This window comes from Ovis aries, chromosome 1 (genome assembly GCF_016772045.2).
Source record: "Ovis aries strain OAR_USU_Benz2616 breed Rambouillet chromosome 1, ARS-UI_Ramb_v3.0, whole genome shotgun sequence".
Taxonomy (NCBI): Eukaryota; Metazoa; Chordata; class Mammalia; order Artiodactyla; family Bovidae; genus Ovis; species Ovis aries.
This window is the reverse complement of record NC_056054.1, coordinates 184649144-184667072: the sequence shown is the minus strand read 5'-3', so window position 1 is coordinate 184667072 and position 17929 is coordinate 184649144. Positions and strand designations below refer to the sequence as shown.

Genomic DNA, 17929 nt, shown 5'->3' with positions numbered 1-17929 from the left:
TTTGTTAAAGGCTTTATGCCTATATTTAGAAGGGATGTTAGTGTGTAATTTTCTTAGCATATGTTGTCTTTGTTGTATTTTAGTATCAGGGCAGTTTCAGCCTCATAAATGAGTTGGGGAGTATTCCCTTTTTTTTCCTGGAAGAATTTATATATAGAATTAGCATTATTTTTTCATTTAGCAGAGTTCACACTTGGAGCCATTTGGACCTGGTATTATCTTGGTCAGTGGATTCTTAAATGAAAAATTAACTCATTGTTTTAAATGAACTGTGGTGTTGAAGAAGACTCTTGAGAGTCCCTTGGACTGCAAGGAGATCCAGCCAGTCCATTCTGAAGGAGATCAGCTCTGGGATTTCTTTGGAAGGAATGATGCTAAAGCTGAAGCTCCAGTACTTGGGCCACCTCATGTGAAGAGTTGACTCATTGGAGAAGACTCTGATGCTGGGAGGGATTGGGGACAGGAGGAGAAGGGGACGACAGAGGATGAGATGGCTGGATGGCATCACTGACTCAATGGACGTGAGTCTGAGTGAACTCCGGGAGTTGGTGATGGACAGGGAATTGGTGATGGACAGGGAGGCCTGGTGTGCTGTGATTCATGGGGTCACAAAGAGTTGGACATGACTGAGTGACTGAACTGAACTGAACTGAGGGGTAGTCAGGTCATATGTTTTATAGAGAGCTTTGGTAGTTTCTGTCTTTCAAGGGATTTGTTCATCTGTATTTCCAAATGTTTATTAGCATAAAGTTATTTATAATATCCCTTTGTTATTCTCTGAATGTTTCTAGGATCTGTAGTTATGTCCCTTCTTTCATAATGGTAATATATATCTTCTCTTTTCTAGTCTTAATCAGTCTGGCTGAAGATTTATCAATTATTGACTTCTCAGAGAACCAGCTTGTGATTTTAGTGATTTACTTCATTAATAATTTTCCTGTCTTCATTTTTTAAATTTCATAGTATCTTTTAAGAAAGCAGTTCTATTAATTATTTATTTTGGCTGTGCTGGTTCTTGGTCGCGGTGCACGGGCTTTTCTGTAGCTGCAGAGAGTGGGGGCTGCTCTTTGTTGCAGTACACGGCTTCTCATTGTGGCTTCTGGAACTGCAAAGCATGGGCTCTAGGGTGGCTGGGCCTCAGCAGTCACAGCACATGGGCTCCATAGTTGCAGTTCCCAGGCTCTAGAGCACAGGATCAGCAGCTGTGCTGCACAAGCTTAGTTGCTCCAGGCCATGTGGGGTCTTCCTGGACCAGGGATCGCGGGTCCCGGGCTCTAGAGCACAGGCTCAGTAGCCTTGGTGCACAAGCTTAGTTGCTCCAGGCCATGTGAGGTCTTCCTGGACCAGGGATCAAACCTATGTCTCCTGTACTGGCGGATGCATTCTTAACCACTGAGCCACCAGGGAAGCTCTGAATTCTATATTATTTTAATACTTTCCTTCTTTTGACTTGCTTCTGACTTTTCTTAGTTTCTCAAGGTAGGTGCTAAGGTTGTTGATTATAAACCTTTCTCCTTTTATACTGTGAGCATTCAGATGCTATTAACTTTCCTCAAAATAGTGCTTCATTACCTCCCATAAAATTTTATATTTTATGTTTTAATTTTTATGCAATTCAAAAAATTTTCTGATTTTCCTTGAAATTTGACCTTTGACCCATGAATTATTTAGAAGTGGATTTTTATAAACATTTGATGATTTTCTGGATTTCTTTCCGTTATTGTGTTCCAATTTAATTCATATTCTTGGTGTGATTTTTAATTATTTTACGTTTGTTAAAGTTTTATAGCTCAGAATATGACCTGTCTTGGTGAATGTTACATGTGTACTTGAAAATACTATGTATTTCATGATGTTGGGTAGTGTGTCTTAAAAAAAAATCTCAGTTATGTTAAGTTCATTGGTAGTGCTTAGTCAGTTCAGTTGCTCAGTTGTGTCCAACTCTTTGTGACCCCATGGACTGCAGCACACCAGGCCTCCCTGTCCATCGCCAGCTCTGAGAGCCTACTCAAATTCATGTCCATCGAGTTGGTGATGCCATCCACCTTCTCATCCTCTGTTGTCACCTTCTCTTCCTGCCTTCAGTCTTTTCCAGCATCAGGGTCTTTTCCAAGGAGTCAGTTCTTCGCATCAGGTGGCCAAAATACTGGAATTTCAGCTTTAGCATCAGTCCTTCCAATGAATATTTAGAACTAATTCCCTTTAGGATGGACTGGTTGGATCTCCTTGCAGTCCAAGGGGCTCTCAAGAGTCTTCTCCAACACCACAGTTCAAAAGCATAAATTCTTCAGTGCTCAGCTTTCTTCACAGTCCAACTCTCACATCCATACATGACCACTGGAAAAACCATAGCCTTGACTAGACGGACCTTTGTTGGCAAAGTAATGTCTCTGCTTTTAAATATGCTATCTAGGTTGGTCATAACTTTTCTCCCAAGGAGCAAGCATCTTTTAATTTCATGGCTGCAGTCACCATCTGCAGTGGTTTTGGAGGTCCCAAAATAAAGTCTGTCACTGTTTCCATTGTTTCTCCATGTATTTGCCATGAAGTGATGGGACCGGATGCCATGATCTTAGTTTTCTGAATGTTGAGCTTTAAGCCAACTTTTTAACTCTCTCCTTTCACTTTCATCAAGAGGCTCTTTAGTTCTTGTTTGCTTTCTGCCATAAGTGTGGTGTCAGCTGCATTTCTGAGGTTATTGATATTTCTCCCAGCAATCTTGATTCCAGCTTGTACTTTACCCAGCCAGGCATTTCACATGATGTGTTTTGCTTCTAAGTTAAATAAGCAGGGTGACAGTGTACTGCCTTGATGTACTCCTTTTCCAGTTTGGAACCAGTCTATTTTTCCATGTCCAGTTCTAACTGTTGTTTCTTGACCTTCATACAGATTTCTCAGGAGGCAGGTTGTTTAGGTGTTCTGTATTTTTACTGGTTTGTTACTTTTTTAATTGATTTTTTGTATGTTTATTTTATGTAATTGTTAATGACAGAAGAGTGTTCTAATCTCTATGATTTGGATCTGTCGGTTTTTGCTTCATGAACTCTGAAGCTCTGTTGTTAGGTACATACACAAGACTATTATGTTCTTAGTGATTTTGACCCACTTATTATTTAATGTACCTCTTTGTCCCTCTTTTGGTGATCTAGTTCTCTTCTCTTCACATGCTGCTGCTTTCTCAATCTGTCCAACAGGAGAAAGGTCCTATTGGATTTTCCAGGCACTGTTGTATTTGGTACATCTTTTGACAAGGATCTTATGACAGTTACCTCATAAACAGCTGTCTGGTCTGTAGGTGCTGATTCCTGGCACAATCACTTGTATCCAGAATATGAATGAGATCCTGTGTTACAAACCATGGTGATCTGTGTTTAAGGAATTGCTTCATTCTGCCTTCTCTGAAGGCGGTTTTGATTGTAGCAGCAATCATATTATCACGTTCATCGTGACATTGCAAAACCGGGTCTATCTTTGTGGCTTGCTTCTTTATACATATAATTTTAATCACATTACTCAATTTTACAAAAGGATTTGCAAACCCAGATGTTCATAAGAGACAGGTGGGTATCCTGACTGAGTAAAGTGGACCATATTGTAAACAGTAGGGAGTGGTGGGGACTGTGGCAATGGGGAGAGCTCATAATTTGTCTGAAGAGGCAGTACTAATCAACTGCCGTGAGAAATAGAAACCCAATATTCCTAACACCTAGAGTTTTTAAGGATAAGTTGGTAATCTAGAGTTTTATATTATTTAGTTGTAATTGAAAGTACTTAAAAATGCTGAATGGGTCATAGACTATAAGCCGAACAGAATATCTGTGTAAATCATCTGTAACTTTGCTAGTCTGTAGTCAGTCCTGTAAGGGAATTCCTAAATGGAGTCGAACATCTGTGCCTTGAGCCAGGTGTAAAATCAGAAGAGAGTGATTGTGGGAGACTTGCTGTAGAAGATTCCGATAAGGTCACATCACGTTCTAGGAGTTATTGCTGAGTAGAAGTCACCCGTGTAATAGATATGCCATGTCATGAAGGGGCCAAATAGGCATGTGTATATACTTTTGATTGCTTGCAGAGTCACAGACGGGCATGCTAATTAATGTAGAGTGTGAGCACTGATTCAGTATAAGGCCTTGGCCTCCCTCTGGACCTCTGTCTCACCTCTGGGCCTGCTCTAAGGAAATAGTTTCATTATTTGGGGCCCCTGGCATGCTGTTTGCCCTTGGCATGTTTCTTGAGGAATGCTTGTTGTTATAAAGGAGGAGTCAGTGAGAAGGCACTACTGTGACCTTTAAAGAGACACCATAATACCATGGAATTATAACACTGTAATACTATGGGACATTTGTACAGTCAGAAGATGAAGATGTGTAATTTTATGGTAGCCTGCCTTTGTATACCAACAATAAAGTATGCATATTGTTTAATATGGCATAAAATGAAGTAGAGGCTTGGCAGTGATCCTGTAAATTGATGAATGTAGATGACCTGTGCATAATAGAGCCATCTACATTGATCAGATTAACCAAATATTTACTCTTCATTTAGTTTAGTGCTGTGTTGATGGCCAACACCTAATTTAATGTCAGTTAACATATTGTTTTCTAGCTAAGATTGCAGTTAATATTATATAATGAACATCTGGTGGCTCAGAAAGTAAAGAATCTGCTTACAATGCAGGAGACCTGGGTTCAAGCCTTGGGTCAGGAAGATCCTCTGGAGTAGGAAATGGCAACCCACTCCAGTATTCTTGCCTGGAGAATTCTGTGGACAGAGGAACCTGGTAGACTACAGTCTATGGGATTGCAGAGAATTGGACATGACTGAGTGAGTACGACTTTCACTTTAACATTATATAATAATAACAGTTGTAAAGATACATTATTTCATCTGATTAAAAATTGCTTGAAATATGAAGAGAAAATGATTTCTTTAAAAATCGCTATGATGTTAGAGACTTGTGTTATTCCATAATTTCTTCTAGGAAATGAGTATAGCATAAAATTTTTGTTTTTTTGAAATTTATTTCAGTTTGATGGAACTAAAAACCTGAATTTGAACAGACTAAGAGGATTTTATAACTTTTGTATCCATGAAATAACACTTAAGAAATCATGTGGGAATCATATACGCCAATACACTTTATGTGACTGCTGATACTGACATTTTGTGTGAAAGGACAGCATAGGTCTCCCCAGGTACCATAAAATCCTTTGATGCTTTGCTAACCGTATTCCCAGAGCAGTGTTCTGGGAGTTAGGCTGATCCTGAAACATGAAAACATGCTCCATAGACATCGGCAAACACTATTTCAACATCTCAGTTGGAATGCTTGTGCCAATGCTGCTTCTGAACTTCGGGTGCTCTGGCTCTCATGGAGCTGTAGGGGAGGCCTTGTGTCCTTTGAGTCCAGTCCATCACTGTCAAATTCCTTTGTTCTCTTGGCTGTGTCGTGTGGATGATCCTTCTTCAGATTTCTAAGGATTCTTTGCTGCCAGCTTTTTTTCCCTCTAACATGTGCCTCTTGGTCTGAGAAAATGTGAATCTTTCTGCTTTAAATCTTGGGAAATAGAGCTCTAAAGAAAGAGTATAGACAACTGTTATTTATGGTTTCAACTCTTGGGAGGAAATAGGGCCATGTGCTTTATGTCTTTCTTGTTTAATTGCTAAGAGTCATTCAGAATTCATGAGTTGACTTAATTTTTCTTGGGCGAAAGTACTAAGAAAAGATTCAAGTCTGCAAAATGCTGCCAATTCAACTCTTAAATTATGCATTTTACATGTAAACATTGCAAATTGTAAGATATTTTAAATGAATTTTTAATTCAGTTATTTAGCATTAAAGTTTAAATTCTTGCCTAGAGTTTCAAACATGGAAATACACTCTAAAGAAAGTATTTCATTAAAAAAATAATAAAATAGAAAACTTAATTATTTAAATTTTGAAACACATTCATTTCCTTCCTTCTTTACACTTTTGAAGAAATTTTCATTTTTATTCAGTATGTTAAATAGGAATCTTGAGACACAATCACAAAGCAACTTTTTGTTTTCCAAGAGTCTGTTTAAATTTATTCAAGATCCACTTTTTTTAGATGAAAATTTAAGTAGGTTACACATTTTTTTCTGATCACTCTGAGTTTAAAAATAAAGCAAGAAAATCTCAATTTATATGCAAATATATATGTGTAGTTCTCAGTATGCTTGTGATCCACCCAGTAGTTCAGAGGTCAGCCTCCAGCTTCCTTCTGCCGGAAGTCTCATTAGACAGCCCTTTCAGACAGAATCTAAGGCAACCCTGCACCAGCTTTTACGTGCGTTCACTTCTCATCCACTCAGATGTGCTTTGCCGTGACAGATTCAGGTGGGGTAGGCCCTTTTGCTGGGTGGGAGTGGAATGGGACTGACTGCACACCATAGCTCTCCACAAAGTTTCTTTACTGACATTCACACCAGAGCAATTTATTCCCTATGTAGTCCTAAAAGTTACATCGCCAGTTTTCAGCCATCTTTGTGCAAATCCTTCAGTATAGTCAGTCTTAAAATTTGTTTTGATGTCTTGTATCTTATATCTGACATTTAAGGTGTTGGATGACTTGCCAAATTCTGTTCATAGAGAATTCTAATAGCTCAAGAACATAACAGACTATTTATGTTACGTTCTGTGTATGTCAGACTGACAGTAGAGCAGGTACATTAATGTTTACAAATAAACTGAGGTTTTAATTGCTCAGTTTTGGTCTTCTTGGTAAAGAAGTGCCCCATCACCTTAATCATACTACAAGTAATAATATCATTTGGCTTTTGGAGATATGCTCTGGGAAAGAGTTTGAAATGGTAGAAAATATACTCCATCAAAAGTCAGAAGAAATAGGTCCTAGTTTTAAGACCTTTGGCAGGATTGTCTCTTTGGACCATAGTATTTTCATGTGCAAACTGACTTACTGAGTTTTTATTGTGGGCTTACTGTATTGGAGTTATTCATGTACCTCACAGTATTCTAATGAAATTGTCTTAATTACACTGATGAAAATATGATTACAAGTTGAATATGTTCAAAATGAAAGAACACTGCTTTACAAGACCCTGATCTTTCCATGAGGGGTTAGGAAAGGCTTTTCTGTTAGAAGATAACACTTGAGTTAATAGGAAGAATGAGTTCAGTTCAGTTGCTCAGTCGTGTCTGACTCTGCAAACCATGAACTGCAGCACGCCAGGCCTCCCTGTCATCACCAACTCCCGGAGTTCACCCAAACTCATGTCTATTGAGTTGGCGATGCCATCCAACCATCTCATCCTCTGTTGTCCCCTTCTCCTCCTGCCCTCAATCTTTCCCAGCATCAGGGTCTTTTCAAATGAGTCAGCTCTTCACATCAGGTGGCCAAAGTATTGGAGTTTCAGCTTCAACATCAGTCCTACCAGTGAACACCTAGGACTGATCTCCTTTAGGATGGACTGGTTGGATCTCCTTGCAGTCCAAGGGACTCTCAGGAGTCTTCTCCAACACCACAGTTCAAAAGCATCAATTCTTTGGCGCTCAGTTTTCTTAATAGTCCAACTCTCACATCCATACGTGACTACTGGAAAAACCATAGCCTTGACTAGACAGACCTTTGTTGACAAAGTAATGTCTCTGCTTTTTAATATGCTGTCTAGGTTGGTCATAACTTTCCTCCCAAGGAGTATGTGTCTTTTAATTTCCTGGCTACAGTGACCATCTGCAGTGATTTGGAGCCCAGAAAAATAAAGTCAGCCACTATTGCCACTGTTTTCCAATCTATTTCCCATGAAGTGGTGGGACCAAATGCCATGATCTTAGTTTTCTGAATGTTGAGCTTTAAGCCAACTTGTTCACTGTCCTCTTTCACTTTCATCAAGAGGCTCTTTAGTTTTCTTCAGTTTCTGCCATAAGGGTGGTGTCATCTGCATATCTGAGGTTATTGATATTTCTCCCGGCAATCTTGATTCCAGATTGTGCTTCCTTCAGCCCAGCATCTCTCATGATGTACTCTGCATATAAGTTAAATAAGCAGGGTAACAATATACAGCCTCGATGTACTCCTTTCCCTATTTGGAACCACTCTGTTGTTCAGTGTCCAGTTCTAACTGTTGCTTCCTGACCTGCATACAGGTTTCTCAAGAGGTAGGTTAGGTGGTCTGGTATTCCCATCTCTTTCAGAATTTTCCACAGTTTATTGTGATCTACACAGTCAAAGGCTTTGGCATAATCAATAAAGCAGAAATAGATGTTTTTCCGAAACTCTCTTACTTTTTCGGTAATCCAGTGGGTGTTGGCAATTTGATCTCTGGTTCCTTTGCCTTTTCTAAAACCAGCTTGAACATCTGGAAATTCACCATTCACATATTGCTGAAGGCTGGCTTGGGGAATTTTAAGCATTACTTTACTAGCGTGTTAGATGAGTGCAATTGTGCAGTAGTTTGAGCATTCCTTGGCATTTCCTTTCTTTGGGATTGGACTGAAAACTGACCTTTTCCAGTCCTGTGGCCACTAGTGAGTTTTCCAAATTTGCTGGCATGAGTAGGAGGTTATTAAGTAAAGCGTTGGGTGTGGAGCAGGGCAAATCAGAGGAAAGGCAGAAGACAGGGCAAATGCTCTGACTGAAGAAGTCAAGAGAAATTTAATTGGTAAAATGGATCAGATTTGATCATGGGTTGGGTTTGGGTGATGGTAAGAGAGTAGAAAGAATCAATGAAGACTTATAAATTTCTGACTTGTCCAATTTGATTGCTAGTTGAGCCCTTTGCTAGCACAGGGAACTCTAGAAAGGAGCCAGATAGGTATATAGGGGATGCAGGCATGGAGGTGAAGATCAAGAATTTGATCTTGGACAAGTTGACTTGAGGTACCTTTGAAATAGCTACTTGGAGATACGAGACGTATTCAGATATGGAAAGAAAACCAGAAATAAATTGTATCACCAAAGCTATAGGAAAACTGTGTTTCAAGGAGAGGAAAATGGTCATCACTGTTAGATGCTCCTGAGAGTCCAAGAATGAATTCAAGAGTTTTGGAGCCATCAGGAGATCTCTGGGAAACCTAGAGAGAACTGTTGTTAAGAAGTCATGTTGGCCAGAGTGGATTAAGACTGAATGGTAGACGAGTCTGGAGAGAGTGGGTGTAGGCCGCTCTTTCAAACACATCATTGGTGAGGTATCAGAGAGAGGGCAGCCCCTGGAGAAAACCATGGGCTGGAGGGAGGGAGGGATTTTGTACTAAGCGGAAATACTTGAGTATGTTTAAGTGTTGTCAGCAAGTCTTAAGTGTGGAGAGGGGAGGTTGAGGTTACACGAGAGGGGACAGTCTGTGATAAGGTTACTAAGAGGGCCAGGAGGATGGAATATAAATTATGCTCAGATGAGGGGGCAGGGTTCGCCTTAGATGAGCTTCTCTAAGAGGAGAGAGGGAAAAGAGGACTAGGCAGGTCTAAGCTGACTTGTAGGTTTGGAAGCAGATGAGGGAGTTTTCATTGGATGACTTTATTCAAAAATCCATACTAATTTAAAATTTTGTGATTCTGTAATAGAGTAGTGATAATAATAAACATTTATGGACTGATCTCTATGTGCTGTGTGGTGGTTAATTAGTCAAGTGTGGTAGTTAAGTATACATTCTCTGTAGATAAAGTGTCTGGATTTGAATCCAAGGCTGGCCATTTTCTATGTGACCTAGAACTGGTTGTTATTCTCTCTGGGCCTCAATATCTTATATATGAGCTATGAAATATATAAGATCTCCAGGGGATCTTCCCAATCCAGGGATCGAACCCAGGTCCCCCACATTGCAGGATTCTTTACCAGCTGAGCTACCTGGGAAGCCATAAAATACTTTATAGTATTAAATGAGAGAGAGACTGTTTGTATGTGTATGCACATGTATGTGTTTATATATCCAGTTCCAGTTTAGTTGCTCAGTTGTGTCCGACTCTTTGCGACCCCATGAACTGCAGCACACCAGGCCTCCCTGTCCATCACCAACTCCCGGAGTCCAGCCAAACCCATGTCCATCGAGTTGGTGATGCCATCCAACCATCTCATCCTCTGTCATTCCCTTCTCCTACCTTCAGTCTTTCCCAGCATCAGGATCTTTTCAAATGAGTCAGCTCTTTGCATGAGGTGGCCAAAATGTATTGGAGTTTCAGCTTCAACATCAATCCTTCCAAAGAAATCCCAGGGTATATCTTCAGAATGGACTGGTTGGATCTCCTTGCAGTCCAAGGGACTCTCAATAGTCTTCTCCAACACCACAGTTCGAAAGCATCAATTCTTCTGCACTCAGCTTTCTTTATAGTCCAACTCTCCCATCCATACATGACCGCTGGAAAAACCATAGCCTTGACTAGATGGACCTTTGTTGGCAAAGTAATGTCTCTGCTTTTTAACATGCTATCCAGGTTGGTCATAACTTTCCTTCCAAGGAGCAAGCATCTTTTAATTTCATGGCTGCAATCACCATCTGCAGTGATTTTGGAGCCCCCCCAAATAAAGTCAGCCACTGTTTCCCCATCTATTTGCCATGAAGTGATGGGACCGGATGCCATGATCTTAGTTTTCTGAATGCTGAGCTTTAAGCCAACTTTTTCATTCTCCCCTTTTACTTTCATCAAGAGGCTCTTTAGTTCTTCACTTTAGTGCTTAATTGAATAGTCATTGGAAGGACTGATGCTGAAGCCTAAGCTCCAGTACTTTGGCCACCTGATGCAAAGAGCTAACTCATTAGAGAAGACCCTGATAACTGGGAACGATTGAGGGCAGGAGGAGAAGGGGGCGACAGAGGATGAGATGGTTGGATGACATCACTGATTCAATGGATATGGGTTTGAACAAACTCTGGGAGATAGTGAAGGACAGGGAAGCTTGGCGTGCTGCAGTCCATGGGGTCAAAAAGAGTTGGACACAAATTAGTGACTGAATAACAGCAATGTGGACTTGGTTTCTGTGTCATCAGCTAAAGTAGTGACTGAGGGAGCGGTTACCATCCAACATCAGCATCAGATACTGCCTTCATTACACTCTTCTGATGATGAAAGTATTAGCCTTATTTTACAAATAAGCAGTGTTAGCAGAGAATAAGTGACTTATTTGAGGCCCCACAGCAAAGCAGATGAAAGAGTCAGATTTCAAACTAGGCCTTATCCAGCTTCAAACCTATGCTTTTACGAGTTTTGAAAGCAGCTTATCTAGAATATTTCTTCTGCAGTTATCTCAGTGCCTGAGATTTCATAGTTAATCTTATGTAAAAAAGAGAAATATACAGCATTGTAATTCACCTATACTTCAGTAAAAAAAAAAAAAAAAGAAAGAAAATTAGAAGAAAAACAAGGTAAATGGAAGTCAGTCTTGCACAGCTTTTGCCACCCCGGAGTCTGCCCTCTGCCAGCAGACTTGCTCCTGCTTCTCATCCCGACCCCGGTCCTGCGAAGCTCCTCTTCCTTTACTGGAATCCTGCCGTATTTTGGTAGTTTTCCCACCTACATCTCTATGTTTCATCCTCTACCTTTCACTGCCCCCCCCCCCCGCCTTTTTTCTTTTTAAAATTATGATTGTGTAAGTTCAGCTTGAAATTAGTGATTTAAGGGTGGAGGGTGTACATTATCCTGTTCAGTTAAAGGGGGTGGGGCGCATCCCCTGTGCTTCTTTGGAGTAACATCTCCAGAATGAAGTGATGGAGGTTTTGTGCCAGCTTGGTGTCCACAGGTACTTTTTAAATCTGATTTGTGTATTCAGTTTTGGCTGTGCCGGGTCTTCAACGCTGCACGGCTTTCCTGCAGCTGTGGCGAGTGGAGGCTGCTCTGGCTGTGGTGTGTGGGCTCCTCATGACCGCTGCATGGCTTTCCTGCAGCTGTGGTGAGTGGAGGCTGCTCTGGCTGTGGTGTGTGCGCTCCTCATGGCGGTGGCCTCTCCTGCTGTGGAGTGTGGGCTTAGGCGTGTGGGCTCAGTGGTCCCAGCTCTCAGGTTCTAGAGCACACGCTCAGCGGTTATGGCACATGAGCTTTGTTGCTCTGTGGCATGAGGGATCTTCCTGGACTAGGGACTGAACTTGTGTCTTCTGTATTGGCAAACCAATTCTTAGCCACTGAGCCGCCAGGGAAGCACCCATATTTACTTTTAAAAACATCTCCACTACGTTTATAATAATCATTGGAACAAATACCCTCCCTTTACATATTTCTACCCAGGAGGTGGCTTTTCCTGCCATTGCCTGTACTGTGATCAAATAACCTTCGCTGTTTGCCTCTTAGGTTCTTTCAACTTTCCTTTTTAAAATTGAGAGACTTTCCCTAATGTTATTTAACTTAAAGGCTTTTCCTGATATTATCAAGTGCTTTATATTCTACCACAGATGGCTCATTTTATGAAACATTTTATCCTGCAAATTTAACTCCCCAGAGTTTCATCAGACTATATGTGAAGAACAGGAAGTTTTATAGAAGAAAGGTGCTATGAGCATTTATTTTTTTATACTAATTGTAATTGTAACAGTATGTTATTTTATTACTTTTTTGGGAGAACTGAGATAATATCACTTCAAAATAAAATAGTTTGAGATACTACCATAGACTTAATGTATTTTTCATAGTTAGAATAACTTCATTGTTGGATTGCTTTGACTTAACCTCCTGTAGTTCCCATACAGTTCCGTAGTCCCAGAGGGCGGGCATTCTTTTCAGAAGAGATAACAGTTGATTTTGACTTGCCAGGAGTTAGCTCTGGTAAGTTATTGTTTTCTTTTTTTGAATTTTAATAATGATGCTGGGGTATAATTTATACTACAAAGAACTCACCCATTTTAAATATAAAATTAAGTTATTTTTAGTAGATTTGTAGGGTTACACAGGCATCAGAATAAATCGGTTTTAGTTCTCCATTGCCCTGGAAAGTTCCACTGAACCTATTTGCATCAGTCTCTTTTCCTTTCTCTCTAGTCCCATGCAGCTAAGCCACGGGTTTGCCTCTTCTTGCGACAGATTTGCCTTTTCTGGACTTTTCATATTAGTGGAATAATACAGTATGTATTAAGAGTTGGGCATGACTGAGCGACTGAACTGAACTGAACTGAACTGAACTGAGGCTTTTGAATCTGGGGTCCTTTTACTTAGCAAAATGTTTTTGAGAGGCTCATCCATGTTGTAACATGTATCAGTAGCTCGTTGCTTTTTATTTATGCATAGTATTTCATTGTATGGCTATACCACATTTTGTTTATTCATCAGCTAATGGATATTTATATTTTTTCCATTCACAAGTATGAGATCAATAATGCTGTTATAAGCATTCGTAGTCTTTGCATGGACGTATATTTTCATTTTACTTGCGTAGATTCCTAGGAATGAAATTTCTGGGTTGTATGGTAAGTTTATTCCATGTCTATGTTAGTTTTTTTTTAAGGAACTGAAACTATTTTCTGAAGTTATTGTACCGTTTTACATTCCCTCCTGCAGTAAATGAGGAGGCTTCCAGTTTCTCTGTATTCTCATCAGCGCTTCATATTGTCTGGGTTATAGCCATTCCAGTGGCTGTGTGATGGTACCTTATTATGGTTTTGATTTGCAATTTCCTAGCGAGTAATAATGCTGAGCATCTTTCCATGTGCTTACTAATTACCTTTATTAAAATATTTACTCAGATTTTTGCCCATTTTACTATTAGGTTGTTTGTTGTCTTCTTATTGAGTTGTAATAGTTCTTTATATATTCTATATACAAATCCTTTATCAGGTATGTAATTTACAGATATTTTTCCCAGTCTATACTTTGATTTTTCATCTTCTTAATTAAGTCTTTTGAAGTACAAACTTTTAAAAAATTTTAATGAAGTCTAGTTTATTGTTTTCTTTTACAATTTATGGTCCTGGTGACACATCTGAGACCTCTTTGACTAACCTGAGGCCACAGAAATTTTCTCCTGTGTTTATGTCTAGAAGTTTTATAGCTTTAATGCTTACATTCAGGCTATGATATATTTTTTGAATTGATTTTTGTGTATGTGGTGAGGTAAGGTCTGAGTTAAACTTTTTGCATATTAATTTTGAACTGTTCCAGTATGATTTGTTGAAAAGACTATTTCCCCCTCCTTTAATTGTCTTCTGCCTCTGTTGAAAGCGTTTGATCATAAATACAGGGTTTATTTCAGAACTGTCAGTCCTGTGCCATTCGTCTGCGGCTCTGTTCTTCTGCCAGTACTGCACTGTCTTGATTGCTGTGGCCAATTTATAGCAAATTTTTAAATCAGATAGTGTAACTTCTCCAAATTTGTTTTTTTTTCTTTTGGCTGTTCTACTTCTTTGCCTTTTCATATGTTTTATAATTAGTATCTACAGGAAGTCTGCTTCAATTTTATTGGTTTTCCTCTCTATCTGTAGACCAGTTAGGGTAGGATTGATGTCTTAACAATACTGACTCTTCCAACTCATGAGGGTTGCATATCTGTCCTTTTATTTAGTCTTTTCTTGTTTCTTTCATTGCATTTTATAGTTTTCAGGGTATGGATCCTGGACATACTTTGTTGAATTCACAGTGTTCTATTGTGCAATGAGGCTTTAAAATGGTTTCAGTCTATGTCTCATCCCTCATCACCACTAAAACTTTGCTCAAATGCTTTCGGTTAATCTCTCCCAGTTTGTGTTCGAATCTGGTAAATACAAGGTAGTGTCTTATAAAATAAATAAGTAGCCTCTAAAATTGTTTATTTGTAGTTTCTAAGAGGTAGAGGGGTGAACAGTTTTTATTACTTTGACTTAGTGAATGGGCAGTCTGTCTACGTTACTGACAATATAAAACACAAACTTTCTCTGGAGGGGTTTGGTCTATCACGTGACCTCCTGTCCTCCTCCTTTAGGTGTTGCAGCTTCCCTGGAAGTCTCTGAGAGCCCCGGGAGTATTCAGGTCGCCCGGGGTCAGACAGCAGTCCTGCCCTGCACTTTCAGCACCAGCGCCGCCCTCATCAACCTCAACGTCATTTGGATGGTCATTCCTCTCTCCAATGCAAACCAGCCTGAGCAGGTACTTCTGTTACGTCCTGTGCTGCCACTGAAATTTTAATCTTTTTATAAGAGGTGGGTAGGAAAGTGTCTTGCATATACATTTGATTTCTCGAATAAGGCGATACTTTCAGTATGCCTGTGCTGTTTTAAGTCCTGTTCCTACATTATTAGCCAACTATCAAAAGAAGCTATCCTTTTTTTGAAAGACTTAAAAAAAATTAACACATGCCAAGAGGATCCTTCTGAGGAATATGTAGGAATCTGAAATCTTACCAGAAGACATTGTTGATAGGAAATATTGAGACAGTAAAAGAAAGGTATATTTTGACAGAAAGGGACTAGCACTGACATAGGTGGATAATAGTATTAAGGAAGTAACTTTAGATAGTATTAATAGTACTTGATTTATTTGGTTAATGGCAGAAGTATTTTTAAAATAAAGCCAGGCACACTAGTCATCTTCCAGGAAGTTCAAATAGAAGCTACTATCTCATAGGCTATATCAGTTATAGGTAAAAGACCCCATTACATGTGATACCCGCTAAGAAAATAATGCTCAGAAAATTAGTGAATTGTGACCACGACTATACCTTTCCTTCCCAAAGTTAACTTATTTCTGTTATGAAGTTTTTCTGCTTCAATAGGATTTTTACTGCCTAAAAATATTTGATAAGCCAAGTTTTCTGATAGGAAATTTAAATAGATGTGTTTAACAGTAACTTCTTCTTGTTCTTTAGTCCCTGGGGCTTTCATAATTAGACTGAGATCATTTTGTTCATCCTCATCATTTGAGGAGTCAGTGATAGAGGCAAGGAAAGACTTGACTACACCCAAATATTTACAGGTAGAGAGAGCTTGGATAAAACCAGGTACCTGACTGTCAGCCTAAAGAGCTTTTTGCAACTGCATTCTGAGTCCTCTCTCAAGAACAGTTGACTTTAATAAATAAATTGACATAAGAAAAGCAGTCATGGATTGTAACTCTTCTTCCCTTTTTTGCCATTCATTTATCTTCAGTCTATAACTTGATCTTATCATTTGGTGACCTAGTAAGCATGAGACTGTCAGTGCTAGTTTAACTTTTTATTTTGCAATTAATTTTTTGAACTGGTAAAAAGTATTTATGGACCAATAGTAAGGTATCATAAAATGCACTTTATATATTCTGATGAGTTAGGTAAGGACACAGTGTTGTTCCAGTTTGGTATGTAGGAATTTAAAAGCCCTGGATACTTACAGATAGGCGCTGTAGTAAAAAGTTGATGAGAACTCTAAGATTAGAAATAAAATTTTCCAATGTTTGGTATAGTCTGCTTTTTACTGTATAGTTACTGTTATGAGTCTAAAAGAAGTTGCATTGGCCAAATGATTTCTTTTGCTTTCCTTTGCAGGTCATTCTCTATCAAGGTGGACAGATGTTTGACGGTGCCCCCCGGTTCCATGGCCGCGTAGGATTTACAGGCACCCTGCCAGCCACCAATGTCTCCATCTTCATTAACAACACTCAGCTGTCAGATACAGGCACCTACCAGTGTTTGGTTAACAACCTTCCAGATAGAGGTGGCAGGAATATTGGGGTCACTGGTCTCACAGTTTTAGGTGAGTGACAGGACGTGTTCCAGGCACTTTGGCTTTGCTTGCAAATTTACTCCCAGGCGCATTTGCTTCTGCCCTTTCTTCTGCACATTTTGACTGCTGTGTCTTTTTCCTGTCCTCTCTCTCTGTAGCCACATCTGCACTCTGCTTCTCTGTGCCTCTTCATATAGTCTCTGCACCCATTACTCCATTTCAGGTGGTTCTCAAATGACTTTTCCTGAAGGTGGAGAAAGGCAGTAAAAATACCATCAAAAGTAGCCCCTCACTTTTCCTAAGCTTTTATGTGTGTGCCCAGTCACTTCAGTCGTGTCCAGCTCTTTGCGACCGTGTGGACTGTGGTACTAGGCTCCTCTACCCATGGGATTCTTCAGGCAAAAATACTGGAGTTGGTTACCATGCCCTCCTCCATTTGCTATTCCCAACCCAGGGATTGAACCCGTGTCTCTTGCATCTCCTGCATTGGCAGGCGAGTTCTTTACCATAAGATAAGACATTGTTGGATGCAAATTAAATCATGAATGTTTGATAATGTGTAGGGAGCAGGGAGCTTCGCACACATGAGAATAAATTTGCCACTGCTTCCTAGTTATGTGATGCTAAATAGGCCCACGACTCTTCTAAGCTTTAACTTTTGTTCTGGCAGAATTTTAATAATACTTCCTTTTACTTAAAAAAAATAGTTACTTTCAACCTATTATTCACTCAAAAAAAATCGTTTGAATGATAAATTATATGATCAACTCAGTCTTAATACTGAGACCAAATAGATTTGGAGCCTTTTCCAAGGTTATGTGGGCTTCCCTGGTGGCTCAGTCAGTAAGGAATCTGCCCACAATGCAGGAGACCCAGGTTTGATCCTTGGATCGGGAAGATCCCCTGGAGAAGGACATGGCTACTCACTCCAGTATTCTTGTTTGGTAAATCCCATGAACAGAGGAGCATGGCGGTCCATGGAGTTGCAAGAGTTGAACATGACTTATTAACTAAACCACCAACAGCCACCAACATCAAGGTTGTGTAGACCATGAATGACAGTAAAGCTCGGATTAAAATGTAGATCTCTTTGCTTAAACCAGTATTCTTTCCATTATACCATGCAGGTAGACTGTCTCATGCTAAATTAAGTTCATCCTAAACATGTTTTATTTCTCAGTTCTGCTGCCTCTGAGATAAAGTGCTGCCTCATAAATGGGTATTTGTGGTAGAAGTGGCTACATTGAGCTCACTTGAGGAGACAGAAGTACTTAGAGAAGGCGGATGCTCCAGACTGTCCTCCATCCTACTCAGGTCTCAGAGTCGATTCCGGGATTCCCTAGCTCAGGCTCCCCCTTTCCC

General features: G+C 39.8%; 1 protein-coding gene across 3 annotated transcripts in view; it reads left to right on the top strand.

The window, feature by feature from the left end:
- The window catches only part of IGSF11 (immunoglobulin superfamily member 11), a 141293-nt gene that overhangs the window by 101696 nt on the left and 21668 nt on the right, over positions 1–17929 (top strand). For 2 of the 3 annotated variants that reach the window (XM_015092457.4, XM_042231740.2), the window contains exons 2-3: positions 14854–15017; positions 16390–16597. In XM_015092457.4, coding sequence (XP_014947943.3) covers positions 14854–15017; positions 16390–16597 — 372 coding nt within the window. Of the gene's footprint in view, positions 1–4677; positions 4825–14853; positions 15018–16389; positions 16598–17929 lie in introns of all 3 variants that reach the window. The other variant, XM_060404323.1, reaches the window with a different exon arrangement.